The 23,498-nt window shown below is 36.4% G+C and overlaps 1 protein-coding gene across 7 annotated transcripts in view; it reads right to left on the bottom strand.

Annotated features, from left to right (window-relative positions):
* TUT4 (terminal uridylyl transferase 4) overlaps positions 1-23,498 on the bottom strand; it is a 151,701-nt gene that overhangs the window by 62,134 nt on the left and 66,069 nt on the right. For all 7 annotated transcript variants that reach the window (XM_082370115.1, XM_082370113.1, XM_082370112.1 and 4 more), the window contains exons 5-7: positions 6,367-6,544; positions 4,708-4,796; positions 3,497-3,548 (exon numbers count right to left, since the gene is read on the bottom strand). In XM_082370115.1, coding sequence (XP_082226241.1) covers positions 3,497-3,548; positions 4,708-4,796; positions 6,367-6,544 — 319 coding nt within the window. The remainder of the gene's footprint in view (positions 1-3,496; positions 3,549-4,707; positions 4,797-6,366; positions 6,545-23,498) is intronic.

The following is a 23,498-nucleotide window of genomic DNA, read 5'->3' as shown; positions in this document are numbered from 1 at the left end:
GGTCCTGGACTTTTGTTTGTTGGAAGATTTTTAATCACAGTTTCAATTTCAGTGCTTGTGATTGGTCTGTTCATATTTTCTGTTTCTTCCTGGTTCAGTCTTGGAAGGTTATACCTTTCTAAGAATTTGTCCATTTCTTCCAGGTTGTCCATTTTATTGGCATAAAGTTGCTTGTAGTAGTCTCTTAGGATGCTTTGTATTTCTGCAGTGTCTGTTGTAACTTCTCCTTTCTCATTTCTGATTTTATTGATTTGAGTCCTCTCCCTCTTTTTCTTGATGAGTCTGGCTAATGGCTTATCAATTTTGTTTATCTTCTCAAAGAACCAGCTTTTAGTTTTATTGATCTTTGCTCTTGTTTTCTTTGTTTCTATTTCATTTATTTCTGCTCTGATCTTTATGATTTCTTTCCTTCTGCTAACTTTGGGTTTTGTTTGTTCTTCTTTCTCTAGTTTCTTTAGGTGTAAGGTTAGATTGTTTACTTGAGATTTTTCTTGTTTCTTTACGTAGGCTTGTATAGCTATAAACTTCCCTCTTAGAACTGCTTTTGCTGCATCCCATAGGTTTTGGATTGTCGTGTTTTCATTGTCATTTGTCTCTAGGTATTTTTTGATTTCCTCTTTGATTTCTTCAGTGATCTCTTGGTTATTTAGTAACGTATTGTTTAGCCTCCATGTGTTTGTCTTTTTTACGTTTTTTTCCCTGTAATTCATTTCTAATCTCATAGCATTGTGGTCAGAAAAGATGCTTGATATGATTTCAATTTTCTTAAATTTACTGAGGCTTGATTTGTGACCCAAGATGTGATCTATCCTGGAGAATGTTCCGTGCGCACTTGAGAAGAACGTTTAATCTGCTGTTTTTGGATGGAATGTCCTATAAATATCAATTAAATCTATCTGGTCTATTGTGTCATTTAAAGCTTCTGTTTCCTTATTTATTTTCATTTTGGATGATCTGTCCATTGGTGTAAGTGAGGTGTTAAAGTCCCCCACTATTATTGTGTTGCTGTCGATTTCCTCTTTTATGGCTGTTAGCAGTTGCCTTATGTATTGAGGTGCTCCTATGTTGGGTGCATATATATTTATAATTGTTATATCTTCTTCTTGGATTGATCCCTTGATCATTATGTAGTGTCCTTCTTTGTCTCTTGTAACATTCTTTACTTTAAAGTCTATTTTATCTGATATGAGTATTGCTACTCCAGCTTTCTTTTGATTTCCATTTGCATGGAATATCTTTTTCCATCCCCTCACTTTCAGTCTGTATGTGTCCCTAGGTCTAAAGTGGGTCTCTTGTAGACAGCATATATATGGGTCTTGTTTTTGTATCCATTCAGCAATCTTGTGTCTTTTGGTTGGAGCATTTAATCCATTCACGTTTAAGGTAATTATCGATATGTATGTTCCTATGACCATTTTCTTAATTGTTTTGGGTTTGTTTTTGTAGGTCCTTTTCTTCTCTTGTGTTTCCCACTTAGAGAAGTTCCTTTAGCATTTGTTGTAGAGCTGGTTTGGTGGTGCTGAATTCTCTTAGCTTTTGCTTGTCTGTAAAGCTTTTGATTTCTCCATCAAATCTAAATGAGATCCTTGCCGGGTAGAGTAATCTTGGTTGTAGGTTCTTCCCTTTCATCACTTTAAGTATATCATGCCACTCCCTTCTGGCTTGTAGGGTTTCTGCTGAGAAATCAGCTGTTAACCTTATGGGAGTTCCCTTGTATGTTATTTGTCGTTTTTCCCTTGCTGCTTTCAATAATTTTTCTTTGTCTTTAATTTTTGCCATTTTGATTACTATGTGTCTCGGCATGTTTCTCCTTGGGTTTATCCTGTATGGGACTCTCTGCGCTTCCTGGACTTGGGTGGCTATTTCCTTTCCCATGTTAGGGAAGTTTTCAACTATAATCTCTTCAAATATTTTCTCTGGTCCTTTCTCTCTCTCTTCTCCTTCTGGGACCCCTATAATGTGAATGTTGTTGCGTTTAATGTTGTCCAAGAGGTCTCTTAGGCTGTCTTCATTTCTTTTCATTCTTTTTTCTTTATTCTGTTCCGCAGCAGTGAATTCCACCATTCTGTCTTCCAGGTCACTTATCCGTTCTTCTGCCTCAGTTATTCTGCTATTGATTCCTTCTAGTGTAGTTTTCATTTCAGTTATTGTATTGGTCATCTCTGTTTGTTTGTTCTTTAATTCTTCTAGGTCTTTGTTAATCATTTCTTGCATCTTCTCACTCTTTGCCTCCATTCTTATTCCGAGGTCCTGGATCATCTTCCCTATCATTATTCTGAATTCTTTTTCTGCAACGTTGCCTATTTCCACTTCATTTAGTTGTTTTTCTGGGTTTTTTTCTTGTTCCTTCATCTGGTATATAGCCCTCTGCCTTTTCATCTTGTCTATCTTTCTGTAACTGTGGGTTTTGGTCCACAGGCTGCAGGATTGTAGTTTTTCTTGCTTCTGCTGTCTGTCCTCTGGTGGTTGAGGCTATATAAGAGGCTTGATGGGAGGCTCTGGTGGTGGGTAGAGCTGACTGTTGCTCTTGACAGGTAATTTTGATTCATAAAATTTAAGATGACAATAGTAATAATAATAACAATCACAGCAGCAGAAATGTAATAAGAAGGTACTGTAAACCAGGTACTTTTCTAAGCTATGGCTTAACCCATTTCATCCTCATAAACAACCCTCTCATCAAAAAGATACTATATTATTGCCATTTTATAGATGAGAAAAGTGAAGCATTAACACTTAAGTAATTTGTCAAAGGACACACAACCAGTAAGTGGTACAACTAAAATTTGTGCCTGGAAAGTCTGGCTCCAGATTCTGAGCTCCTAAGCATTTACTTTATGTAACAAAAAAAGCAGTAAATAAAACCAAGAAAATAATATTCCAGACTGTACTACATGACCTGGGACCTGCTTTGAGAAAGTTGTAATTTTTAAAATTTTTATTTAAAAAGTACTGTTACCTTTTTACAGGTAACAATACTTGTTACATAAATGAATGAATGTCCTTTTTACATAAAAATGTCCTTTTTACATAAAAATCAATCCAGACAGATGAGCCACATATGAAAGACTTACTAGGTATAATTTGATTGATGTACTATAAATGATTAACATTGTTTTAAGTGGGGAAGAAACATATTTACTCAATGCATACACATTTTTCCCCCAAGTCTGTCCCTAAATCTTCCTTCATCAACAATCTCCTAATGATTACAGGTTTTCTGTCTCATTTTACACAAGAAGCATCCATAATACTCAAAGGCAACATTTTGAAATTACCCAAAAGGCAATCATTTTTAATATATCAATTTTAAATATGATACTTTTGATGTAACCAACATGTAAATGTTCTAGTACACCTATTAAATACATATGCAATACAATGACGCAAATATTCTAGCAGTTTTAGTTTAACTTGGTTAGGCATACATAAACAACACAATGCATATATATTTAAAGAACTTTCTTTAGAAAAACAACTTTAAAAAGAAACTCACCACTTTTTTTTAAAATCCCAAGCACTTGTATCAGAAGATCTGGATGATTCATCTAAAAGAAGTTTCAAATTAATAAATACACTAACTTCAAAGTTCAAGTTGCAGAACTTTAGAGATAATTCAATTTCATTAAATACAAGTAAAATCATGCTCTGTATTTTAAAATAATGAAAACAGAATAGTGTTCTACTTTTATGTTAAGAAATCTTGTTCATGGAGGAAGTAGAATCTAATAAATCATATAGTGCTATTATTCCAGCAACACTACTAGAATTAGTGAGTTCTTAGAGTGAGAAAAGATTCTGTAATTTCATATCAAAACAAATGAAAAAGAAATCAGTTTACCAAATGATTTCTAAAGAGAAGTTGTTGAGATAAGAAATTTAAGGGATACTGACAACTGGCAGCATGGCCAAAAGGCTTAGATTAAAATACTACTTTAAATAACAAGCATGTCAAATATTTAGCTTAAATGTGTACTTTGCTGCTATTTAAAAATTATTTAATAATCATACCTTACTTGTAAGTTAATGACTATATCAGACTAGAAATTAAAACATCAAATTTTCACCCAAATCAAACCTCCTTGAGCATAAACTTATTATTCAAAAAATTAAAAACACATAAAATATCAACTGATTATTTTAAATGTTTGATATGTCAGTAAATAAGCAATGTTAGCAATGCTAAACAATACTGGTATTTTGCTAATGGTCCTAGCCACTACTTATTAAAAGTACCTATAATGTACCAGGTACTATACAAAAATACTTGGTATATATCACCTTATTTAATATTGAAGTTATTATTCCTATTTTGGAAATTAGAAACTGAGGCTCAAGAAGGTCAAGTAACTTGCTCATTGCAGCCAAGATTTGAACATCTACAGATGTATGATTTCAAAATTCTTTCCTCTTTCTAAACTGCTTACCATAAGCAGTAACTGTTCAACATGTTCAAATACAAGCATTTTCCCTTTATTTTTGACCGCCTTCCTCTTCTTCCTTTTTTTTTTCTCCCTTATTTTCTTTAATTCCACCTATGTCTGACACCTAGAAAGTACTTTCCAAAAGCACTGTTAAATCATGATGGTAACATTCTACAAGCCAGTGTTTTATATTCCCCTATATCTTCTCTAAAAAGATAATCAATAAACAATAGCAAGTACTAATTAAGAACCATACAGAAAAGGGTCTTGTCTAATTACTTACCTTGGGAGGAAATTTTATATCTATATTAACATCACTACTTTTCAGAGCAAACTTAGTCAGAGACGAGCCATACAACCTAAGTGAACACTCTGGAAATGAAGGAAAAATATCATAGCATGAAACAGCATGCAAATATGAGAACTTTAAAAAACAGTGATAGGAAAACTGCATATATTTCAATTCTGTGTCTTCCAATTCTAATACAGCAATTATAGAAGAATAATATCCTTTTCTAACTGATCTACAAAATAATAAAAATGTTTCTCAGTTATAGGGTTCAGGAAGAGAGAAATAACTCATTCAAGTTCAGTGTTTAAACAAAATTTTAGTAGTAATTCATTTAGGAATAACTAGAAGTATGTTTCACATTTAATATGTAACAGTAAAGAATGTACTAACCTAGCTATAGCTACTGTCACAAACTACATATTTCTTTAGATATTTATATTTACTTCAGAAATAGCTCTTTAAATGGGGAAGGGATCACAGACATTCAGCCAATGCTCTTTAAAAACACAAAGTGAAGCCAAGTCAATTGATACTGCAGACCTAAAACCAAAAAAAAACTCTGGCTTTCAAGAGTTCACAGAACAAAATAAATAGGAATAATAACATGCTACCTACATCTTTTGCAAACTATCAAATATGTTATTTCAAAAATCATAATAAGGTAAATTTTTAAAGGATCTCAGCAGAGGGCAAGTTGAAAAATAACATGATTGGGACTGATCATGGGATGTTTAGTATGCTAGGAAGTGTTAAGTTTGTACTCAGTTGAATATATACAAGTCTACTTTTCAAGTTCACAAAATGTCTGGAAGTCATCCAAGTGATTAAAATCATAAATATTTCACTTCTCTTCTTATAATAATAAGTGAATTATTCCTATGTATAATTTAAATTAGTATCAATGTGTTTTAGATAGAAAACTACATTATAGAAATAATAAAGAAAAATTAAAATTTCAATTTCAATTTTATATTCTTTCTTATAAATCTCACAATGGTTTGATATAAAATTATAATTTATCAACTGTCTAAAGTCCCTTTGGTGGTAAGAAACAAGTCTTACTTAATATCCATTTACCTAAATTCAGTATTAATGAAAAAAAATGCTGAGGGCTAAGCAAATAATCTATACATAATGTCTACAATAAACCTGACCCAATTCCCCCTTGTACCCAAAACAATAGCTTTCTGTAAAGAAAGATCAAGAGTCAAAAAAAGAAATAAAAGTGTAAATTTTACCTCTAACATCCTTAAAGTAAATTAATTTTCCCCACTATCAAGCAATAGGAATTTTATTCAGTAACTAGTTCAACTGTATATACCGAAATAAATATGACTAAAATGTCCATTCAGAAGTCAAGGATACTGAAAATTTAATATAAAATTAATATTCAAGCACTAAGCAATTAATCTTGTATCTGACATTTTAAAAATCTTTTTTTATTACAAAAATTATGCTGTGCCGTAATTCTCCAGTTTCCTTTTCTGAAATATCTCCCCCCAAAAGTCATTTACAAATAATTAAAGTAATCTACTTTTAAGATGGAGAAAAAAAGAGAAAGAAAAACATTAAGAATTTACCCTAAGTTCAAGAGGAAGCAAGAGGAAGAGTTGTGTCATTTTAAAAATTAAGTATAAAATGAAGCTGTACCTGGTAAAAATGCTGTTATAACCTTTGACATCTCCTCCACAATTTCCTGACGAACTCTGAGGTCATCATCTGTTATTCCTTGTTCTTTTGCTAATTCAATAACTGCAACACTTAAAGCAGCCAAGTGGGCAAGGGAAGGAGGTGGCAGAGAACGAAGTTCACTTTCTTCCTGTTTTTCCTATTAGTGTGACGTTTAACAACAATATAAAAAAAGATTTCTATTTTAACGTCCTCGTATTTAGGAGAGAAGGACATAATCAACATATATGCACCTTCTATTGCCAGATTTAAGAAACCTAGGATATGGAACTGAACAAAAGAGACAGAGATCCCTGCCTCTGTGAAGCAGGACTGAAAGAATGAGAGGTGCTGTGGGGGAGGTTGCTATTAAACATTTTAAAAATAAAACCTGTTTTACTTTACTGTCTGCATAAATTCTGAAATGCTACATCAAAGCCAAGATTCCATAAGTAACAACATTTAGCTGATCATTTTGTTGCAGCCAAGAGAGACTGTCTTAGGTATAGCAGAAGGTCTTGAATGTCTCTGATTGGCATGTACAGTACCAGATTAAATGGTCACAGGAAAACATCCTAAACAATATCGCCATGTATTTGATACACTGCCTCCCATTTAAAACTGATTTCGTTGTTATTTTATACAAAACTAGGCAAAATGTTAAAAAAAAAACAAAACCTCTATTCTGCTAAAAGTTTGAAAGCAATTTAAAGCAAGGAGCTGAAGAGGGACTATATTATATATGCACAATGATTTTTTAAATTAATTGATTACTCTCATTTTAAAAACTACATGCTAACTGCAAAAGCTACATGAATTATAAGAAAAGAAGAAAATCACCCACCAGCTCACATCCTACTATTCCATACATTTTTCAACATAACAGATCATACCATTTCTTTAATATTATAACAAAAACATTTTCTATTATCACATTTCAGTCAACAAACAATCTCATATTTTTTTTGAGATATGGAGCTCCCAAAAGAATGATCAAAAGTAGTTTGTTCTTTCCCCCTCCCCCACTCAATATAGTAAAACAAAGACTTTGGTCTATTCCTAATTCTATTCTTTGTTACCGTATTCAGTCTTAATGTAAATCAAGTTTACCTATGGTACAGAATAATCAAACATAGCAAGTAAGACAACCTTGTTTTTATAAGTTTCTGAGATCATTTCTGCAACCTTAACTATAAACTACATCTTAGATGAGCATCTAAGTTTTCAGGACTACTTTTTTTTTAGGATTTATCCAAGGTATTAACAGCAATATACTTAATGAAAAAATGACACAAAATTAACATGCAACAAAATTATCTTTACTTCTAGATTGAAAATAAGAGGATAAAAGACAGTGAACACACTCTTCTATCTATGCTATCCCGCATGCTGCAATAGAGCCTGTATGCTGCAACTAAAGATCCCGCATGCTGCAACAATCCTGCTTGCCGCAACGAAGACCTGGCGCAGCCAAATAAATAAAAATAAATAAATAATTTTTTTTTTTTTAAAAATAAGCCTATTCTACCTCCTTTAGGATACTGTTCAATCAAACATTCTCATTTATATCCTCATATCATTGCTCATCCTCATGTCAACCTGATATCTTCATATATCCTCTGTCATAAATATGATCAATTAAATCCCTACCCTTCTATAACTTACATTCTAGTTAGAGAAAATAGACAACAGATAAATAAATATATATTATGATGTCAGGTAGTGTTATTAAGAAAAATAAAACAGGGTAAGAGGCTACAGACTGTTGGGAAGATGGTATTATTTTAGAATAGAGTAGACAAAGAAAGCCACTCTAAACAGGTGAAGAGACCTGAAAGTGAAGAAGAGAGACATTTAAATTTCTGGAGGAAGAACATTCAAGACACAGAAAACAGTAAATGCGAAGACTCAGAGGCAAAAAAGTACCTAATCTTATTTAAAGAGAGCAATATGTCTGAGGCTGAGTAACAAAGTGGTGACTGCAAAACATGATGAAACTGAAAAGTTAACTAGAAGCCAAATATTGTATAACCTCATGAAACTTGATAAGGGCTTAGAATTTTAAGTTGTGAAGCTACTGATGGGCTATAAGTAGGAAGTAACATGATATATTTTAAAAGAACAATTCTGGCTACTAAATGAAGAAGACTGGGTGGGGGGGTGGGGCGGGGCAAGAAGTGAGATAAGTTGGAAATAGTCCACATGAGAGATGGTGGTAGCTTAGACTACAGCAGAAAAAGTAGAGATGTGTGACAAATGGCTAAATTTGGAATACATAATATTTTGAAGGTAAATTCTATAGCATTTGCTAATGGTTTGAATGTGGGGTGTAAAAGAAAGAGATGAATCAAAGATGACTCAAATGTGCTTATCCTAAGCAACACGGTAAATGGTGGTGCCTTCTACTGAGATGAGGTAAATGCTGGAAAGAATTAGTTTAGGCTAGGAAAACTTGCCCAAAAGGCAAAAACCTCCTAATTACTCTCCCATTTCTAATCTCCGGCTCTTCATCCCATTCCCCATATTTCTACCAGTTATTCTCCTATTTAAAAACCTTCAATACATCTTCAACAAAACACTAGGAAACCGAATTCACAGAATATTAAAAGGATTATACACCATGACCAAATGTGATTTACTCCTAGAATGCAAGAATGGTTAAACATAAAATATTCAATGTAATATACCACCTTAAAAGCATGAAAAGGGAAAAATGACAGATAACCTCAACTGATGCAGAGAAACCATTTGACAAAATTCAACACCCCTTGCAGTAAAAACACTCAACAAACTAGGAATAAAATGAAACTACTGCTACATAATAAAGACCATATATGAAAAGCCTACAGCTAACATCATATCTGATAGTGAAAGACTGAAAGCTTTCCTCTAAGATCAGGAACCAGTAAAGAATGCCCATTTCACCACTTCTATTCAACATATTATTGGAAGGTCTAGCCAAAGGAATTAGGCAAGAAAAAGAAATAAAAGGCATCCAACTTGGAAAGGAATAAATAAAATTATCTCTATTCACAGATAACATAATCTAATATGTAGAAAACCCTTAAGAGTCTAAAAACAAATGTTAAAACTAATGAACAAATTCAGCAAACTAGCAGGATACAAATCAGCACACAAAAATCAGCTGCATTTCTATACACTAACAATGAACAACCTGAAAAAAAATAATTCCACTTAAAATAGCATCGAAAAGAATAAAAGATTTAAGAATTAACCAAGAAGACAAAAGAGGTGTACAGTGAAAAAGACAAAACATGGCTTAAAGAAATTAAAGAAGACATGAATAAAGAGAAAGATATTCCATGTTCATGGATTGGCAGACTTAATATTGTTAAGATGTCAACAGTACCCAAAGCAATTTACATATTCAGTGCAATCCCTATCAATATCCCAATGACTTTTTTTTGCAGAAATAGGAAAAAAGATCCTAAAATTCACCTGGACTCTCAAGGGACCCCAAATAGCCAAAACAATCTTGAACAAGAGGAACAAAGCTAAGATACTAACATTTCCTGACTTCAAAACTTACTGCAAAGCCACAGTAACCAAAACAGTATGGCACTGGCATAAATATAGACACAGAGGCCAATAAAATAAGAGAGCCCAGAAATAGATGTTCATATATAAGGTCAAATGATTTTTAATAAAAATGTTAAGAACATTCAATGGGAAAGAACTGCCTTTTCAAAACATGGTGCTAGGAAAGCTGGATATCCACATGCAATATGGATCCTTGTCTTACACCACATACAAAAATTAACTCAAAATGGATCAAAGATCTAAACGTAAGAGCAAAATTATAAAACTCTTAGAAGAAAACAAAAGAGAAAAGCTTCATGACATTGGATTTGGAAATGATTTTTTGGATATTAAACAAAAACACAGGAAACAAAAGAAAAAATAGACAAATTGGACTTCACAAAAATTAAATACTTTTGTGTATCAAACAACACTACTAATAGAGTAAAAAGGCAACTCATATAATGGAATAAAAAATTTGCAAGTCATGTGTATGATACAGAATTAATATCCAGAACATATGAAGAACTCCTAAACTCAACTACAAGAAAATAACCCAATTCAAAAGTGGTCACAGGACTTGAATAGACATTTCTCCAAAGAAGATATATGAATGGACAATAAGCACATGAAAAGGTGCTCAACGTCACTAATCATTAGGGAAATGCAAATCAAAAGCACAGTGAGGAGTAGGGGCAAGATGGCGGAAGAGTAAGACGCGGAGATCACCTTCCTTCCCACAGATACAGTAGAAATACATCTACACGTGGAACTGCTCCTACAGAACACCCACTGAACGCTGGCAGAAGATGTCAGACCTCCCAAAAGGCAAGAAAATCCCCACGTACTTGGGTAGGGTAAAAGAAAAAAGAAATAACAGAGACAAAAGAATAGGGACGGGACCTGCGCCAGTGGGAGGGAGCCGTGAAGGAGGAAAGGTTTCCAGGCACTAGGAGCCCCTTTGCGGGCAGAGACAGCGGGTGGCAGAGGGGGGAAGCTTCGGAGCCGCGGAGGAGAGCGCAGCCACAGGGGTGCGGAGGGCAAAGCGGAGAGACTCCCGCACAGAGGCTCGGCGCCAACCAGCACTCACCAGCCCGAGAGGCCTGTCTGCTCACCCGCCTGGGCGGGCGGGGGCTGGGAGCTGAGGCTCGGGCTTTGGTGCTAGCCGGGAGGGAGTCCGGGAAAAAGTCTGCAGCTGCCGAAAAGGCAAGAGACTTTTTCTTGCCTCTTTGTTTCGCGGCACGCAAGGAGAGGGGATTCGGAGCGCTGCCTAAACGAAATCCAGAGACGGTGCGAGCCACAGCTATCAGGGCAGATCCCAGAGCAACAGGGGCGCAGAGGGAAAAACGGAGAGATTCCCGCACAGAGGCTCAGTGCCGAGCAGCGCTCACCAGCCCAAGAGGCTTGTCTGCTCACCCGCCGGGGCGGGCGGGGCTGGGAGCTGAGGCGCGGGCTTCGGTCGGATCGCAGGGAGAGGACTGGGGTTGGCGGCGTGAACACAGCCTGAAGGGGTTGGCGTGCCGCGGCGAGCCGGGAGGGAGCCGGAGAGGAGGTCTGCAGCCGCCGAAGAGGCAAGAGACTTTTTCTTGCCTCTTTGATTCACGGCGCGCAAGGAGAGGGGATTCAGAGCGCCGCCTAGACGAACTCCAGAGGCGGGCGCAAGCCGCGGCCATCAGCGCGGACCCCAGAGACTGGTAGGAGACGCTAAGGCTGCTGCTGCCGCCACCAAGAAGCCTGTGTGCGAGCACAGGTCACTCTCCACACCGCCCCTCCCGGGAGCCGGTACAGCTCAACACTGCCAGGCTCCCGTGATCCGGGGACAACTTCCCCGGGAGAACACACAGCGCGCCTCAGGCTGCTGCAACGTCACGACGCATCTGACGCCGCAGGCTCGCCCCGCCTCCTCCATACCGCTCCCTCCCCCGGCCTGAGTGAGCCAGAGCCCCCGAAGCAGCTGCTCCTTTAACCCCGTTCTGTCTGGGCGGGGAACGGACGCCCTCAGGCGACGTACATGCAGAGGCGGGTCCAAATCCAAAGCTGAACGCTGGGAGCTGTACGAACAAAGAAGAGAAAGGGAAATCTCTCCCAGCAGCCTCAGAAGCAGCGGATTAAAGCTCCACAAACAACTTGATGTGCCTGCATCTGTTGAATACCTGAATAGACAATGAATCATCCCAAATTCAAAAGGTGGACTTTAGGAGCAGGATATATTAATTTCCCCTTTTCCTTTTTTTGTGAGTGTATATGTGTATGCTTCTGGGTGAGATTTTGTCTGTATAGCTTTGCTTTCACCATTAGTCCTAGGGTTAGGTCCGTCCATTTTTTTTTTTTTTTTTTTTACTTAAAAAAACTTTTTTTTCCTAATATATGTTTTCTTAATAATTTTTTCCGTATTTTCTATTTTTAGAAATTAAAAAATTTTTAATAAGTTTTTTCATATTTTTTATTTTAAAAAATTAAAATTTTTTTTCTTAATAAATTTTTTTCTTAAAAATTTTTTTCTTATTTTTTACTATAAAAAGTTAATAAATTTATTTTTAAAAATTAAAAAAATTTTTTTTTCTGAATTCATTTACTCTTAATAATTTTTTTTCTTATTTTTTATTATAATACCTTTATTTTATTTTATTTTATCCTCTTTCTTTCTTTCTATTTTTTTCTCCCTTATATTCTGAGCGGTGTGGATGAAAGGCTCTTGGTGCTCCAGCCAGGCATCAGGGATGTGCATCTGAGGTGGGAGAGACAACTTCAGGACACTGGTCCACAAGAGACCTACCAGCTCCACGTAATACCAAACGGCAAAAATCTCTCAGAGATCTCCATCTCAACATCAAGAACCAGCTTCACTCAACGACCAGCAAGCTACAGGGCTGGACACCCTATGCCAAACAACTAGCAAGACAGGAACACAGCCCCATCCATTAGCAGGGAGGCTGCCTAAAATCATAAGGCCACAGACACCCCAAAACACACCACCAGACGTGGACGTACCCACCAGAAAGACAAGATTCAACCTCATCCACCAGAACACAGGCAATAGTCCCCTCCACCAGGAAGCCTACACAACCCACTGAACCAACCTTACCCACTGGGGACAGATACCAAAAACAACGGGAACTACGAACCTGCAGCCTGTGAAAAGGAGACCCCAAACACAGTAAGATAAGCAAAATGAGAAGACAGAAAAACACACAGCAGATGAAGGAGCAGGGTCAAAACACACCAGACCTAACAAATGAAGAGGAAATAGGTAGTCTACCTGAAAAAGAATTCAGAATAATGATAGTAAGGATGATCCAAAATCTTGGAAATAGAATAGACAAAATGCAAGAAACATTTAACAAGGACGTAGAAGAACTAAAGAGGAACCAAGCAACGATGAAAAACACAATAAATGAAATTAAAAATACTCTAGATGGGATCAATAGCAGAATAACTGAGGCAGAAGAAAGGATAAGTGACCTGGAAGATAAAATGGTGGAAATAACTACTGCAAAGCAGGATAAAGAAAAAAGAATGAAAAGAACTGAGGACAGTCTCAGAGACCTCTGGGACAACATTAAACACACCAACATTCGAATTATAGGGGTCCCAGAAGAAGAAGAGAAAAAGAAAGGGACTGAGAAAATATTTGAAGAGATTATAGTTGAAAACTTCCCTAATATGGGAAAGGAAATAGTTAATCAAGTCCAGGAAGCACAGAGAGTCCCATACAGGATAAACCCAAGGAGAAACACGCCAAGACACATATTAATCAAAATGTCAAAAATTAAATACAAAGAAAACATATTAAAAGCAGCAAGGGAAAAACAACAAATAACACACAAGGGAATCCCCATAAGGTTAACATCTGATCTTTCAGCAGAAACTCTGCAAGCCAGAAGGGAGTGGCAGGATATACTTAAAGTGATGAAGGAGAAAAACCTACAACCAAGATTACTCTACCCAGCAAGGATCTCATTCAGATTCGATGGAGAAATTAAAACCTTTACAGACAAGCAAAAGCTGAGAGAGTTCAGCACCACCAAACCAGCTTTACAACAAATGCTAAAGGAACTTCTCTAGGCAAGAAACACAAGAGAAGGAAAACACCTACAATAACAAACCCAAAACATTTAAGAAAATGGGAATAGGAACATACATATCGATAATTACCTTGAATGTAAATGGATTAAATGCTCCCACCAAAAGACACAGGCTGGCTGAATGGATACAAAAACAAGACCCATATATATACTGTCTACAAGAGACCCACTTCAGACCTAGAGACACATACAGACTGAAAGTGAGGGGATGGAAAAAGATATTCCATGCAAATGGAAATCAAAAGAAAGCTGGAGTAGCAATTCTCATATCAGACAAAATAGACTTTAAAATAAAGACTCTTACAAGAGACAAAGAAGGACACTATATAATGATCAAGGGATCGATCCAAGAGGAAGGTATAACAATTGTAAATATTTATGCACCCAACATAGGAGCACCTCAATACATAAGGCAAATACTAACAGCCATAAAAGGGGAAATCGACAGCAACACAATCATAGTAGGGGACTTTAACACCCCACTTTCACCAATGGACAGATCATCCAAAATGAAAATAAATAAGGAAACACAAGCTTTAAATGATACATTAAACAAGATGGACTTAATTGATATTTATAGGACATTCCACCCAAAAACAACAGAATACACATTTTTCTCAAGTGCTCATGGAACATTCTCCAGGATAGATCATATCTTGGGTCACAAATCAAGCCTTGGTAAATTTAAGAAAATTGAAATCGTATCAAGTATCTTTTCCGACCACAACGCTATGAGACTAGATATCAATTACAGGAAAAGATGTGTAAAAAATACAAACACATGGAGGCTACACAATACACTACTTAATAACGAAGTGATCACTGAAGAAATCAAAGGGGAAATCAAAAAATACCTAGAAACAAATGACAATGGAGATACGACGACCCAAAACCTATGGGACGCAGCAAAAGCAGTGCTAAGAGGGAAGTTTATAGCAATACAAGCCTACATCAAGAAACAGGAAACATCTCGAATAAACAACCTAACCTTGCACCTAAAGCAATTAGAGAAAGAAGAACAAAAAAACCCCAAAGCTAGCAGAAGGAAAGAAATCATAAAGATCAGGTCAGAAATAAATGAAAAAGAAATGAAGGAAACAATAGCAAAAATCAATAAAACTAAAAGCTGGTTCTTTGAGAAGATAAACAAAATTGATAAACCATTAGCCAGACTCATCAAGAGAAAAAGGGAGAAGACTCAAATCAATAGAATTAGAAATGAAAAAGGAGAAGTAACCACTGACACTGCAGAAATACAAACGATCATGAGAGATTACTACAAGCAACTCTACGCCAATAAAATAGACAACCTGGAAGAAATGGACAGATTCTTAGAAATGCACAAACTGCCGAGACTGAACCAGGAAGAAATAGAAAATATGAACAGACCAATCACAAGCACTGAAATTGAAACTGTGATTAAAAACCTTCCAACAAACAAAAGCCCAGGACCAGATGGCTTCACAGGTGAATTCTATCAAACATTTAGAGAAGAGCTAACACCTATCCTTCTCAAACTCTTCCAAAATATTGCAGAGGGAGGAACACTCCCAAACTCATTCTACGAGGCCACCATCACCCTGATACCAAAACCAGACAAAGATGTCACAAAGAAAGAAAACTACAGGCCAATATCACTGATGAACATAGATGCAAAAATCCTCAACAAAATACTTGCAAACAGAATCCAACAGCACATTAAAAGGATCATACACCATGATCAAGTGGGGTTTATCCCAGGAATGCAAGGATTCTTCAATATACGCAAATCAATCAATGTGATACATCATATTAACAAATTGAAGGAGAAAAACCATATGATCATCTCAATAGATGCAGAGAAAGCTTTCGACAAAATTCAACACCCATTTATGATAAAAGCCCTGCAGAAAGTAGGCATAGAGGGAACTTTCCTCAACATAATAAAGGCCATATATGACAAACCCACAGCCAACATTGTCCTCAATGGTGAAAAACTGAAACCATTTCCACTAAGATCAGGAACAAGACAAGGTTGCCCACTCTCACCACTATTATTCAACATAGTTTTGGAAGTGTTAGCCACAGCAATCAGAGAAGACAAAGAAATAAAAGGAATCCAAATCGGAAAAGAAGAAGTAAAGCTGTCACTGTTTGCAGATGACATGATACTATACATAGAGAATCCTAAAGATGCTACCAGAAAACTCCTAGAGCTAATCAATGAATTTGGTAAAGTAGCAGGATACAAAATTAATGCACAGAAATCTCTTGCATTTCTATACACTAATGATGAAAAATCTGAAAGTGAAATTAAGAAAACACTCCCGTTTACCATTGCAACAAAAAGAATAAAATATCTAGGAATAAACCTACCTAAGGAGACAAAAGACCTGTATGCAGAAAATTATAAGACACTGATGAAAGAAATTAAAGATGATACAAATAGATGGAAAGATATACCATGTTCCTGGATTGGAAGAATCAACATTGTGAAAATGACTGTACTACCCAAAGCAATCTACAGATTCAATGCAATCCCTATCAAACTACCACTGGCATTTTTCACAGAACTAGAACAAAAAATTTCACAATTTGTATGGAAACACAAAAGACCCCGAATAGCCAAAGCAATCTTGAGAACGAAAAATGGAGCTGGGGGAATCAGGCTCCCTGACTTCAGACTATATTACAAAGCTACAGTAATCAAGATAGTTTGGTACTGGCACAAAAACAGAAATATAGATCAATGGAACAGGATAGAAAGCCCAGAGATAAACCCACGCACATATGGTCACCTTATCTTTGATAAAGGAGGCAAGCATATACAGTGGAGAAAAGACAGCCTCTTCAATAAGTGGTGCTGGGAAAATTGGACAGATACATGTAAAAGTATGAAATTAGAACACTCCCTGACACCATGCAGAAAAATAAACTCAAAATGGATTAAAGACCTAAGTGTAAGACCAGACACTATCAAACTCTTAGAGGAAAACATAGGCAGAACACTCTATGACATACATCACAGCAAGATTCTTTTTGACCCAGCTCCCAGAGAAATGGAAATAAGAACACAAATAAACAAATGGGACCTAATGAAACTTAAAAGCTTTTGCACAGCAAAGGAAACCATAAACAAAACCCAAAACAATTAAGAAAATGGTACTAGGAACATACATATTGATAATTACCTTAAATGTAAATGGATTAAATGCTCCCACCAAAAGACATAGATTGGCTGAATGGATACAAAAACAAGACCCGTATATATGCTGTCTACAAGAGACCCACTTCAGACCTAGAGACACATACAGACTGAAAGTGAGGGGATGGAAAAAGATATTCCATGCAAATGGAATTCAAAAGAAAGCTGGAGTAGCAATCCTCATATCAGACAAAATAGACATTAAAACAAAGACTATTATAAGAGAAAAAGAAGGACACTACATAATGATCAAGGGATCAATCCAAGAAGAAGATATAACAATTGTAAATATTTATGCACCCAACATAGGAGCACCTCAATACATAAGGCAAATGCTAACAGCCATAAAAGGGGAAATCGACAGTAACACAATAATGGTAGGGGACTTTAACACCCCACTTTCACCAACGGACAGATCATCCAAAATGAAAATAAATAAGGAAACACAAGCTTTAAATGATACATTAAACAAAATGGACTTAATTGATATTTATAGGACATTCCATCCAAAAACAACAGAATACACTTTCTTCTCAAGTGCTCAGGGAACATTCTCCAGGATAAACCACATTTTGAATCACAAATCAAGCCTTGGTAAACTTAAGAAAATTGAAATCATATCAAGTATCTTTTCTGACCACAATGCTATAAGACTAGATACCAATTACAGGAAAAAAACTGTAAAAAATACAAACACATGGAGGCTAAACAGTACACTACTAAATAACCTAGAGATCACTGAAGAAATCAAAGAGGAAACCAAAAAATACCTAGAAACAAATGACAGTGAAAACACAACAACCCAAAACCTATGGGATGCAGCAAAAGCAGCTCTAAGAGGGAAGTTTATAGCGATACAATCCTACCTCAAGAAACAAGAAACATCTCAAACAAACAACCTAACCTTACACCTAAAGCAATTAGAGAAAGAAGAACAAAAAAAAAACAAAGTTAGCAGAAGGAAAGAAATCATAGAGTTCAGATCAGAAATAAATGAAAAAGAAATGAAGGAAACAATAGCAAGTATCAATAAAACTAAAAGCTGGTTCTTTGAGAAGATAAACAAAATTGATAAACCATTAGCCAGACTCATCAAGAGAAAAAGGGAGAAGACTCAAATCAATAGAATTAGAAATGAAAAAGGAGAAGTAACCACTGACACTGCAGAAATACAAAAGATCATGAGAGATCACTACAAGCAACCATATGCCAATAAAATGGACAACCTGGAAGAAATGGACAAATTCTTAGAAAAGCACAACCTCCCGAGACTGAACCAGGAAGAAATAGAAAATATAAACAGACCAATCAGAAGCACTGAAATTGAGATTGTGATTAAAAATCTTCCAACAAACAAAAGCCCGGGACCAGATGGATTCACAGGCGATTTCTATCAAACATTTAGAGAAGAGCTAACCCCCATCCTTCTCAAACTCTTCCAAAATATAGCAGAGGGAGGAACACTCCACAACTCATTCTATGAGGCCACCATCACCCTGATATGAAAACCAGACAAAGATGTCACAAAAAAAGAAAACTACAGGCCAATATCACTGATGAACATAAATGCAAAAATCCTCAACAAAATACTAGCAAACAGAATCCAACAGCACGTTAAAAGGATCATATACTATGATCAAGTGGGGTTTATCCAAGGAATGCAAGGATCCATCAATATATGCAAATCGATCAATGTGATAAACCATATTAACAAATTGAAGAAGAAAAACCATATGATCGTCTCAATACATGCAGAAAAAGCTTTCGACAAAATTCAACACCCATTTATGATAAAAGTCCTCCAGAAAGTAGGCATACAGGGAACTTAACATAATAAAGGCCATATATGACAAACCCACAGCCAACATCATTCTCAATGGTGAAAAACTGAAACCATTTCCACTAAGATCAGGAACGAAACAAGGTTGCCCACTCTCACCACTTTTATTCAACATAGTTGCGGAAATTTTAGCCACAGCAATCAGAGAAGTAAAAGAAATAAAAGGAATCCAAATTGGAAAAGAAGAAGTAAAGCTGTCACTGTTTGCAGATGACATGATACTATACATAGAGAATCCTAAAGATGCTACCAGAAAACTACTCAGGCTAATCAATGAATTTGGTAAAGTAGCAGGATACAAAGTTAATGTACAGAAATCTCTTGCATTCCTATACACTAATGATCAAAAATCTGAAAGAGAAATTAAGGAAACACTCCCACTTACCGTTGCAACAAAAAGAATAAAATACCTAGGAATAAACCTACCTAAGGAGACTAAAGACCTGTATACAGAAAACTATAAGACAGTGATGAAAGACATTAAAGATGATACAAACAGATGTAGAGATATACCATGTTCTTGGATTGGAAGAATCAACATTGTGAAATGACTATACTACCCAAAGCAATCTACAGATTCAATGCAATCCCTATCAAACTACCACTGGCATTTTTCACAGAACTAGAACAAAAAATTGTACAGTTTGTATGGAAATACAAAAGACCCTGAATAGCCAAAGCAATCTTGAAAAAGAAAAACAGAGCTGGAGGAATCAGGCTCCCAGACTTCAGACTATACCACAAAGCTACAGTAATCAAGACAGTATGGTACTGGCACAAAAACAGAAATATAGATCATTGGAACAGGATAGAAAGCCCAGAGATAAACCCACCCACATATGGTCACCTTATCTTTGATAAAGGAGGCAAGAATATACAATGGAGAAAAGACAGCCTCTTCTATAAGTGGTGCTGGGAAAACTGGACAGCTACATGTAAAAGAATGAAATTAGAACACTCCCTAACACTATACACAAAAATAAACTCAAAATGGATTAAAGACCTAAATGTAAAACCAGACACTATAAAACTCTTAGAGGAAAACATAGGCAGAACACTCTATGACATAAATCATAGCAAGATCCTTTTTGACCCACCTCCTAGAGAAATGGAAATAAAAACAAAAATAAACAAATGGGACCTAATGAAACTTCAAAGCTTTTGCACAGCAAAGGAAACCATAAACAAGACGAAAAGACAACCCTCAGAATAGGAGAAAATATTTGCAAACGAATCAACTGACAAAGGATTAATATCCAAAATATACAAGCAGCTCATACAGCTCAATATCAAAAAACAAACAACCCAATCCAAAAATGGGCAGAAGACCTAAATAGACATTTCTCCAAAGAAGATAAACAGATTGCCAACAAACACATGAAAAGATGCTCAACATCACTAATCATTAGAGAAATGCAAATCAAAACTACAATGAGGTATCACCTCACACCAGTCAAAATGGCCATCATCAAAAAATCTACAAACAATAAATACTGGAGAGGGTGTGGAGAAAAGGGAACCGTCTTGCACTGTTGGTGGGACTGTAAATTGATACAGCCACTATGGAGAACAGTATGGAGGTTCCTGAAAAACTAAAAATAGAACTACCATATGACCCAGCAATCCCACTACTACGCATATACCCTGAGAAAACCATAATTCAAAAAGAGTCATTACCACAATATTCATTTCAGCACTATTTACAATAGCCAGGACATGGAAGCAACCTAAGTGTCCATGGACAGATGAATGGATAAAGAAAGTGTGGCACATATATACAATGGAATATTACTCAGCCATAAAAAGAAACGAAATTGAGTTATTTGTAGTGAGGTGGATGGACCTAGAGTTGGTCATACAGAGTGAAGTAAGTCAGAAAGAGAAAAACAAATACCATATGCTAACACATATATATGGAATCTAAAAAAAAAAAAAAAAGGTTCTCATGAACCTAGGGACAGGACAGGAATAAAGACACAGACGTAGAGAATGTACTTGAGGACACAAGGAGGGGAAGGGTAAGCAGGGACTAAGTGAGAGAGTAACACTGACACAGATACACTACCAAATGTAAAATAGAGAGCTAGTGGGTAGCAGCTGCATAGCACAGGGAGATCAGCTCGGTGCTTTGCGACCACCTAGAGGGGTGGGATAAGGAGGGTGGGAGGGAGACACAAGAGGGAGGGGATATGGGGATATACATATGCATATAGCTGATTCACTGTGTTATACAGCAGAAACTAACACAACATTGTAAAGCAATTATACTCCAATAAAGATGTTAAAGGAAAAAAGAAAAAACAATCATTTTATAGATAAGAAAACTGAGGCTCAGGGATGTTAAATATCTTTTCTAGAATCACACGGTGGAAATGAGAATTAAATTTAGGTCTAACTCCCATGTCTGTGCACTTTCCACTTCCAATGTAATAATTAGTCAACAAATATGATGGAGCATCTAAGTGTCAGGCACTGTGCTAGGCAATGGAGATACAACGGGGAAAAAAGAATGGATATAATCCCTGCCCTCATGGAATTTACAGTCAAGAGAGATATAAGGATTAATTACACAATTATTGAAATTAATAAAAAATTAAAGCTGTGAACCATGATGAGAGTTCCACTATGCCATATGTGAGAAAAAAAAAAAAAAAAAGATCCTGTGTGACACTCCAGCAATCTTCCTTCCTCTTTTTTCACAACGAAGCTTACTGAAGGTTGAGTTCATACACCATTCCTTTAACCTGTTCACTCAAAACTATATCATTAGCTCTAAAACAGAAACTGCTCTTACAGGATTATCAAAACCTCCTTATTGCCAAGTCAAACATTTTTATGTTCTTAGATTATTTTTATCTATATTATCCAATACTTTGGACTATCCTCTTAAAACTCCTTATTTTTGGCTTCTGTGATATCTTTCTCCATTTTTCCTATTTTTCTGATCATTATCCAGTCTATTGGTTGCTCCTCCACTATTAGTCCCTTAAATGTTTGTGTTGTTTGATCTTCTCTCCTTCTCACTCCCTTGGGTGATCTCACCTAAATCTATGACTTAGATATGCTGAAGATTACCAAATATGATTCTCCAGCTCCTAATATAAATTCCAGATCTTTATATTCAACTGATGGGTGAACATCTCTTCTTGAAATGTCCTACAAGTGTATCAAACTGAGTATGTTCTAAAACATTTTTCTTTTAGTATTTCCTCTAAGTTAATGGTATCACAATCTATAATAACATCTCAAATCAGATACCTTATGATCATTTTAGATATCCTAGGCCTCTACTTCCACAATTCTATATCCTACATTGCTCTTAAAACTCTAACCTCAAGTCCATTCTCACTAACTACTACTTCATATCAAATGTTCCTCATTGCCTGACTAGATTATCATGAAAGACTAACTGGTGGGACGTCCCTGGAGGTCCAGTGGTTAAGATTCCGCGCTTCCAATGCAGGGGGCACGGGTTTGATCCCTGGTCGGGGAACTAAGATCCCACATGCCACAAGGCACGGCAAAAAAAAAAAAAAAAAAAAAAAAAGACTAACTGGTCTCCCCAACCTAGACCCTTCAAAGGCTTCTTTCACACTTATTCGAGGATGAGTAATGTTGCAAAAATATGTGTCATTAAGCTCCATAAACCTCAAAATAAAATCCAAACACTCTAACATAGTATACATATTCATTCATGATCAGGCTTTTGCCCAACTCTCCAACATCATATATTTCATCCCTCCCTTTGCCAGATTTCTTCAGTTATGCTAAGCTACTAGTTTTTTCCTGAACACAGTCTGCCGTTTCTTGCTTCAGTAACTCTGCACATGCTGGGTTCTCTTCTGTAAAGATGTATTCTTCTTTACCTAGCTAACTTTTTTTTTTTTTTTTTTTTGGCTGCCTTGGGTCTTCATTGCTGCACATACGCTTTCTCTAGTTGTGATGCGCAGGCTTCTCATTGTCGTGGCTTCTCTTGTTGCGGAGCATGGGCTCTAGGCACAGGCTTTAGTAGCTGTGGTATGCAGGCTCAGCAGCTGTGGCCCATAGGCTCTAGAGCGCAGGCTCTGTAGTTGCAGCACACAGGCTTAGCTGCTCCACGGCATGTGGGATCTTCCTGGACCAGGGCTCGAACCCATGTCCCTTGCATTGGCAGGTGGATTATTAACCACTGTGCCACCAGGGAAGCCCCCTGGCTAACATTTTTAAGAACTAGGATCAGATTCTCTATTCACCATCTCTATTAAGCCTTCTCTGACTCACTACACACTTTATTACATAAGTCCCAATCTGCTGTCACAGCATATTCTAAAAACCATCTACTATCACACTTACCACACTCTTTCAACCCTTTGCTTATATGCCCGGTTCCCAATACCTGTGAACTCCCTACATCCACGTGTTATAATGCTTTATTTTTTTAGATCTCTATACTATCACTGCCGAAGACAGAAGCTGAAGGTACACA

The sequence above is a fragment of the Balaenoptera borealis genome (genome assembly GCF_965194805.1).
Source record: "Balaenoptera borealis genome assembly, chromosome: 1".
In the NCBI taxonomy this organism is placed as follows: Eukaryota; Metazoa; Chordata; class Mammalia; order Artiodactyla; family Balaenopteridae; genus Balaenoptera; species Balaenoptera borealis.
This window is presented reverse-complemented; position numbering and strand designations above follow the sequence as displayed.